Source organism: Letharia lupina (genome assembly GCF_014066315.1).
Source record: "Letharia lupina isolate WasteWater1 chromosome Unknown contig_1, whole genome shotgun sequence".
Lineage (NCBI taxonomy): Eukaryota > Fungi > Ascomycota > Lecanoromycetes > Lecanorales > Parmeliaceae > Letharia > Letharia lupina.
This window is the reverse complement of record NW_023502970.1, coordinates 2,496,003-2,504,363: the sequence shown is the minus strand read 5'-3', so window position 1 is coordinate 2,504,363 and position 8,361 is coordinate 2,496,003. Positions and strand designations below refer to the sequence as shown.

At 24.1% G+C, this 8,361-nt stretch overlaps 1 protein-coding gene across 1 annotated transcript; it reads right to left on the bottom strand.

Moving 5' to 3' along the window:
- Window positions 1-5,281: 5,281 nt before the first annotated feature.
- On the bottom strand, window positions 5,282-6,648 carry HO133_000026 (uncharacterized protein; the record flags this gene model as incomplete). Its single annotated transcript, XM_037290966.1, has 2 exons — window positions 5,282-6,045; window positions 6,126-6,648. The coding sequence occupies 2 exons, from the start codon at window positions 6,646-6,648 to the stop codon at window positions 5,282-5,284; spliced, it is 1,287 nt and encodes a 428-aa protein (XP_037157840.1).
- Window positions 6,649-8,361: the final 1,713 nt, after the last annotated feature.

The following is an 8,361-nucleotide window of genomic DNA, read 5'->3' as shown; positions in this document are numbered from 1 at the left end:
TATATTATATATATCTCTCTCTATTTAAATATCTCGCGAAACTTATATATCGATTAATAAATTATATTTCTATAATTTAAAAAAGAAATATAAGAGATATTATAATTTTAACTATTTTATTTAAATTAATAGCGCTAACATAGTTAGTTTTAAAAAGATAGAATATAGTTTATCTTTAAAGTATTATAATTATTTAGATATTTTTAATAAAACTAAAGCGAATATACTTTTTCTATATCGTTTCTATAATTATAAATTAGAATTTAATAATAGCTTTAATAAAATAAAACTTCTAAAAAGTAGAATCTATTTAATATTAGAATATAAATTAAAATAGATAAAGAAGTATCTAAATAAATATTTAAAGAAGAGATTTATAATATTAAATTATATACTATTTATCTTATTTATTTTATTCGCGAAAAAGTTAAATAGAGAGTTATATTTTTATATAAATTATTAAAAACTAAATGTTATTATTAAAAGAAATTAATATCTAATTTTATTAATAAATAAGATTTTAATAAGAATTTAAGAATATAAATATCTTACTTAATTAAATATTATATTTATATCTTATAAATTATATATATACTTCGATAGCGAGAATTTTATTACTTTTATTATTTCTCTTAAAATATATAAATATTAGATTCTTCTCTTTAGATTAATTAACGACTTAACTATATATTAATAATATATAAATAATATTCTATTTAAGTATTTAAATAATTTTTATTAAATTTATCTCGATAATATATTTATTTATAATAAGATAAAAAAGAAATACATCTAATATATTAGATAAATTCTTTAGAAATTAAAAAATATTAATCTTTAGATAAATATTCTTAAATACGAATTTTATATTTAGAATTTTAAATTTTTAGATTTACTAATATTTATAAATAAGTTATAAATAAATATTTTTAAAATCTAGACTATTATTACGTAAATCAAACTTATTAACTTTAAAGAGATATAGATCTTTATTAAATTTTATAATTTTTATTAATAATTTATTAGAGATTTCTCTAAAATAGTTAAATTTATAATAAAATTTATAATAAAGAAGATTATATTTAATTAGTCTCTAGTATATTAAAAGGCTTTTTACTTTTTATAAATCGCTATTATTAAAGCTCTTACTCTATATTATTTTAATAAAATAAAAAAGATTATTTTAGAGATTAACTCTTTTAACTATATTTATAAAGATATTTTTTTTAATATAATAATAAGAGAGTACTTTACTCGATAATCTTTTATAATAAAAACTTAATCTCGATTAAATATAATTATTAGATCTACAATAAGAAATTATTAATAATTATTTATTATCTAGAATATTAATATCTTAAATTAAAATATATAAATATTTCTATTAAAATCTTTATCGATTATAAAGAACTAATATATTTTATTAAAAGAAGAAATCTTAATCGATATTAGATTTAATATTTAAATACATTATTAAATTATAATATAAAGATTATTTATTAATCTAAATCTTAGAATATTAAAATAAATATACTTATATAAATAATTAGATATAAATTAATTAATTTTAAAAATAAATAATTACTTTAATAGTATTATTTAATCTTTATCTTTTATTAATTAAAATTAGATAATAAATATATTAATATATATATAATTAACGATCTTATTTATTTTAAGATAATAAGAACTAATAAAAAGAATAACTATTATATTAAAATTTATAACGCTATTATTAAAGATAAGAATAAGTTTTAAAAAATTATTTTTAATAAGTATCTTATATAGAATAGAGTATTTTTCTATAAGAATCGTTTATAAGTATTTAATAATATATATATTAATATTATTCGAGAGATATATAACTAATTATTCTATAACTATTTCGAGATAATATAGATTTATAAATTATTTAAAAGAGAATATTATTAGCGAGAAATAAAAACGATAGTAGCTATCTATATTTAAAATTATTATATCTATTAATAAATTAAAATACTTTATAATTAAAGATATAGCTTATTTTAATCTCTATTAATTTTATAGAAATAATAATAAGATATATTAGTTAATTTTATTATAGATTTATCTATATTCGATAGCTATAACGCTATTTAAATAATAATTAATTAATTTAATAAAAAAATATTACTACGTAATCTATTTTAATATTAATAAAGATATTATTATTAAGAAAATAGTTAATCTATTACTTAAAATAGTATTTTATCTATATAATTTATCGATTTTAATAATATCGAATTAAGGTCTTTAATTTATAGCTATTATATAAAAAGCTTTTTATAAATAATTAAATATTATAATTAAGCTATTAATAGCTTTCTATTCTAAAATCGATAGATAAATTAAGCGAGTAAATTAGAATATAAAGCGTTATTTTTAAATATATTATAATTATATATAGAACGACTAAATAAGATAACTACTTATTATTAAATTCGTTAATAATAATACTATCTTAATAATTATTAATATCTTATCTTTTCTTATAAATAAGAAATTTTATTCTCGAATAAATTTTAGCTCGAATATTATCGACTACGAGATTATTTATAAATATCTTAATATTATTTAAATAGAGAATATTATAAACTATATAAAATAGATTTTTAAGTATATTAGAAGTAATATAAATTATATTTAAAAGATTATAATTATATAAGTTAATAAGTATTAATAAAAGATTATCTTTTAAATAGATAATAAGATCTTTTTAAGTAATAAGAATATTATCTTTAATTACCTTTTTTATAAATTAAATTATAAAAAACTTAATTTATTTAAGATTATAAACTTTATAAAAATTTTATATTATCTAAAACTTTTATTAAGTATAAAAATCTATAACGTCTTTTATTTTAATCTCTTAAGTTTTATAATAAATAACTCTTTATTAGAATAAATAAACTCTTTATCGAAATACGTTATTATTAATAATTAAATTAAATAAGTTATTAAAGAAATATTTATCTTTAAGTTAATTAATAATTATCTTAAATATAAAGTTAAGTAAAAAGATCTCGATAATAATCTCGTCTAATATAATGCGAATAGCGATAAATTCGAAAATTATTAAGATCTAGTAAATAACTTCTATAAACGTTATTTTAAAATATTTTATCTATAAGAATTAACTTATAGAATATTAAAACTATCTTAAATATCTCGTTTTTAATTAAATTAAAATTATTCGATATCTTCGCAATAGCCTTATTTTTTTAGAGTTAAGAATCGATTTCTTAGATTTATATTAATTATAAATTATATTATATAAAGTCTTTCGCGTAGAATTCTCTTATTAATAAATATCTAATTATCTTTCGAAGTTATAATACGTTATCTATAGATCTTATTATTATTATTAATATTCTTTATTAATATCGATTATATAGAATTCTAGAGAGAAACTTATTTAATATTAAATTAGAGTTTTTAGTATTTATAACTTAATTCGATTCGAAAGCCCTTAATTAATTATATCGTATTATTTTATTAATATTTTATCCGCTTAGATATAAATTCGAAAATTATTATTATTTACCTCTATATTAATAGATATTATTTTTATTATATTATATCGATTTTCTTCTAATTAGACTTTTTATATACGTTTATATCTTAATTAATAATATCGTTATAATATAGATATAATAAGCTACTATTATCTCTAATATCTTTTATAAAGAAAAGTATAATATTAAGATTCTCGAATATAATTATTTCTTTATTACTTTTATTATTTTTTAGACGTTAAGCGTATATATATACTTATTTTTTTATCTTTCTACTTATTAATTATAAGATATAATTTTATAAAGAAGAGAAATAATATTATAAGCGTATTTTATATTCTTAATATATTATTTAACTCTCTTATCTATTTAGATCTAGCGTATCTTAATAGAGATATTTATTTACTACTTAATATCTTTCTTCTATCTATATAATTCGATATCTTAGTTATCTTATTTAATATATTTATATTTATATTATATATTAATTCTAATTATCTTTACTCTAATTTAATAGTATTTATAATAATATTATACTTTAATTTTAAAACTATAATTAATTTCTAAAAGTAATAATTATATATAAGACTTATTATTATAAAAATATTTATATCGTTTTTTTAGATAAAGAGTTTAACTTTAATTTAAAATCGACTTTTATTATAGCGAGATTAAGCTTTAAAAATAATATATTTAAAACTAGCTCTTTCGAAGTAATTTCGCTATATTACTACGATAAATATAATATATTTTTATATAAATTTCTCGAGATTTTTAAAATTATATTTCGCTATTATAATTAAGAATTTTAAGTCGTTTAAAGCTAATTTATTCTAAAATAGCTTCGTTACTACGTCTTCGAGATAGTAGAAAATTATTTCTTTTATCTTAAAACTATTAAAACGTAGTTTTTAAAAGAAAGAAAGATATTATTATATCTAGCTCTAATTAATATCTAAAGCTTTTAAAACTTAATAAAGTATATTTATATATAAAGCGCGATATTCTTATATTTTTTAAATTTATAATCTAGTAATTAATAGTACTTATATTTATATTTATATTTTATATTAATATACTATATAAAGCGAGCTTTTTAAATTTAAATTATCTCGTTATTAAAATAAGAAAATTTTAATAGATATATTAAGAAAAGTATTATTAAATTATATAATAATTTTATTACTTATCTTATACTTTTCTATAATATCGTATCTTATAAGAGTTATATTAATAAATTATCTACGTATTTAAAGTATATATAAAGAGATTAAAAATTAAGAGAAAAAGAATTCTAGATATAAGAAATAGTTTTAAAAAGAAGTAGAATTTCGTCTCGAAGCGAGACGAAATAGAGAAAGGGAGGATTTAAGTGTAATTGAAAAAAGTCGAATAAAGGAATACTATTCTTTATAATAAGATTACTATATGTTCTCTTCTTCATTAAACACTGGCTGTCTTATCCGGGCACACGAATTAATTTCTCTTCACAACGTCACTATCCTACTGTAACCGCCGCCGTTACCGGAAAGGGCTCCCACACATCACGAAGCGGCCCTTCTACATTCCATTTTAGCTAGCCTTAATCTTCCCCTCCCAAGCTCACGAGGATCTTACATATATCCTCTCCCCGCGCCCCCATGCCCCTAACATCTTAATATTTATCATGAACAGTCTCATGCTAGCAGGTCTACTCGGGTCAACTATGTGGTTGGCTGGCGCATTGTCTGTGAAGGCAGAGGGTTAGTCTATAAGGCATCGGATTCATTGGTTCTTGATCTTAAGAATAACTCGTGTATCCACTCCAGCTTCGAAACATCATCGGCCGTTACCCGTTCGAATGGAAGATACTTCAGAGTGGCCGCCAGAAGATTTTGTAGGTTGACCATCTCATCGGGTTTGAACGGTCTGAGGGCTCCCTCCGACTGGTCTCCGCTAGATCTCATCTCCTGTATTCGTAGTGCAAGCGGCTTCGACGGCCCAGGATCATGGGCGGTAATGCTGGCCTTTGGTGTTCTGTCGCTCGAGAAGTAGTAGCTTCGGCATTCCCATTTCTCCCACCACTGAGGAGGAAGAACGCCTAAGGAGTCAACCATCCCAACCAGGATAGCATCTTCGCTCGGCATGAAGCCATCAAAGAGTTGACCATTAGCGAAGACGTTGAAGACTGTACAACCAAAGGCCCAAACATCGGCCGCCGGTCCTATCAATTCACCGAAGAATGACTCGGGGGCCCGAAACGGCATCGGGGTGTGCAATTTCTTTCGTTCATCCTGGGAAAAGGATGCCTCACCAAAGTCGATAATCTTTATCTGCTTGGTCAGGTCCTCTTCACCTATGCTCCAGAAATAAGCTGGTGGAACAGCATAAGGTGGAGCCTCTGGACCTAAGGGCTCATTGTCGCATCGTGATATCGGGCTCCTTTCTGGCTCGCCAAAATTTTCATAGATTTTCTCCGCAGTCCAGGAATCGAGATTGGGGATTTGAGACGCCACATTGTGCGTATGTATATCTGATACAGCGTGAGCAACGTCAAGCTTCGTTTTTGGAACGGATTGAAGGCCCACCCATGGAGGGAGGGAGGATACTAACCTCCGTGAATTACACCGCAAGAGTGTACGTAACTCAATCCTAGGGCCAGCTGTGCAGTGATATTTTGCGCAGCTTCAATTGATAGCATGCCATGTTCCGCCGCCATTTTCACCTCCAAGACACTCGGCCCAGCCAGCTCACTGACCAGACATAGGTGGCGGCCATTAGGTCCATCAATGTAGAATTCATTCAGTGGAGAAAGAACAAAGGGGTGACCCGGATGATGCCGGTCTCCGCAACGTAAGCGGTTCCTAACGTCGACTTCCGGACTCAGCTTCGAATGTCTTGCTGTGATGACTTTGAGAGAAACGTATCGGTTCTCCACGCGGTCTCTGACCAGCCAGACAGTTGAAGACCTCCCATATCCAAGTTTGTGCACGATGTAATAGCGCCTGTTGGACAAATCATCGCCTAGTCGGATCGGATGATAGCCCCCCCAACGATAGTCCTCGAGATCTTCAACATCATCCTGCCAGTTATATATCGGGCGAAAGCGGGCGGACGAAGCAGAGCCCATCGCCATGATGTCGAAATAAGATGGTTGTGTAGTGGAGAAAACACCTCTCGGATATCTTTGCAACGTATTCCAGCGCCCACAGTGAAAGCGGAAGACACAGGGCGCCCGAAGAGTTGGAATGGTAATAAGGCAATTGGCGGGAATTGAGCATCGAAGCCGTGGGGTGGAAAGCCAAGTCATCAAGCGAAGTGTAAGACCTTTGTTGTGTTACGCGTCGTCAGATGCAGGGATGCAGGGTTTTAGAGACTTAAGAATCCCCGCGGCTTTTGATGGAGTGCCAAGACGCTATTCGTCAGCGTCATAACTCACTTCTGGTATTCGGAAGGGTTGGTGGTAGTGAGTCGGAAAAACCTTTTTCCGGGCCGAAATTTCGTAAGGCCCTTCCCCTAGAGTGTAAGTAGAAAACCCGATATTCGCTACATTAACCGTTTTTTATATAACATCTTTATTAAGATTAATCGAAAAAGAAAATAAGTAATTTCTTTTATATATAATTTTTTACTATATACTTAATTAAAAACTACTTTTCTTTAAATATTATAAATTCACACTTTTTTTTTCTTAATTTTTAATAAAGTATCTTAAATTATTTATTTTTAAAAGACTTAAATTAAAGTTCTTAGAGATAATATTATTAACTTCTCTCTTATATTTTAATATATATTAATAGAATCTTAGAAAGAATATTATAATACTCGTTATACTTATAAGATTATTTAAGAATATTATTATAGAATTCTTCGAGCTAGATTTTATATATTAATATTTACTAAGTTTTTACTTAAAACTTATTTATCTAAATTATTATCTTAATTAATTAATTAATTAATTTATAATTTTATATTATAATTTAATAATATATAAATATAAATAAAGATATTATTAATAATGCTCTTATAAAGATTCTACGATAGATTTACGAGAGTTTTATAAAGATTTTATAAGTAGATATTTAGATTTAAATAAATATATTTAGCTATTAAACGTAGATATTCTCGAGATTAAGCTTTCTTAACTAAGTTACTAAAAATAATATCTACGCTCTATTTCGAGTTAAAAATAATTTAAAGTATTTAACTAGTAATTATCTTAAAGTAATACTAGCTATAGTTAAGAGTAATATACTTAATTAATATTTAAAAGTTAAGAATTTAAGAACGCTTAAATCCTCTATTAAAAATTAGAAACTTGATTTTTTTAGAGAGTCGCTTAGATAATAATCACGTCGAAGATAAGTCTTAAAATTAAATACTTTTAAATAAGACGCTTTATATAAATAAGAATTTCAAATAGAATAGATTTATTTAAATTAGATTTTTTCGAATAGAACGTCTAATATAAAGCTTAAGAAATAAGTAAACATTCGAGAAGAAACTTCGAGATCGGCTAAAATAGGTCTAAACTTTAATTTATATACGCTAAGGCGAGGCTATAGACTTAAATATAACTCTATTTTCATATTATATTAATATAAAAATAAGATTAAAGATCTTTTACTTAATAGTCTATATAGATAAATTTAGAGTCTTATAATAAGCGAGTATTTAGAAGTCTTTAAAAGAATAAATCTCGAAGTATAGAATATATTACTCTTAGAATCGTAGATCTTTCGAGAAAAGAGTTTCTAGAATATTACGATTTTTATACTATCTTCTTTCGAAGTTCGAGAATAAGCTTTTTAAAGGGAAAGAGATGATTTATAATAGTTTTATAAGAATT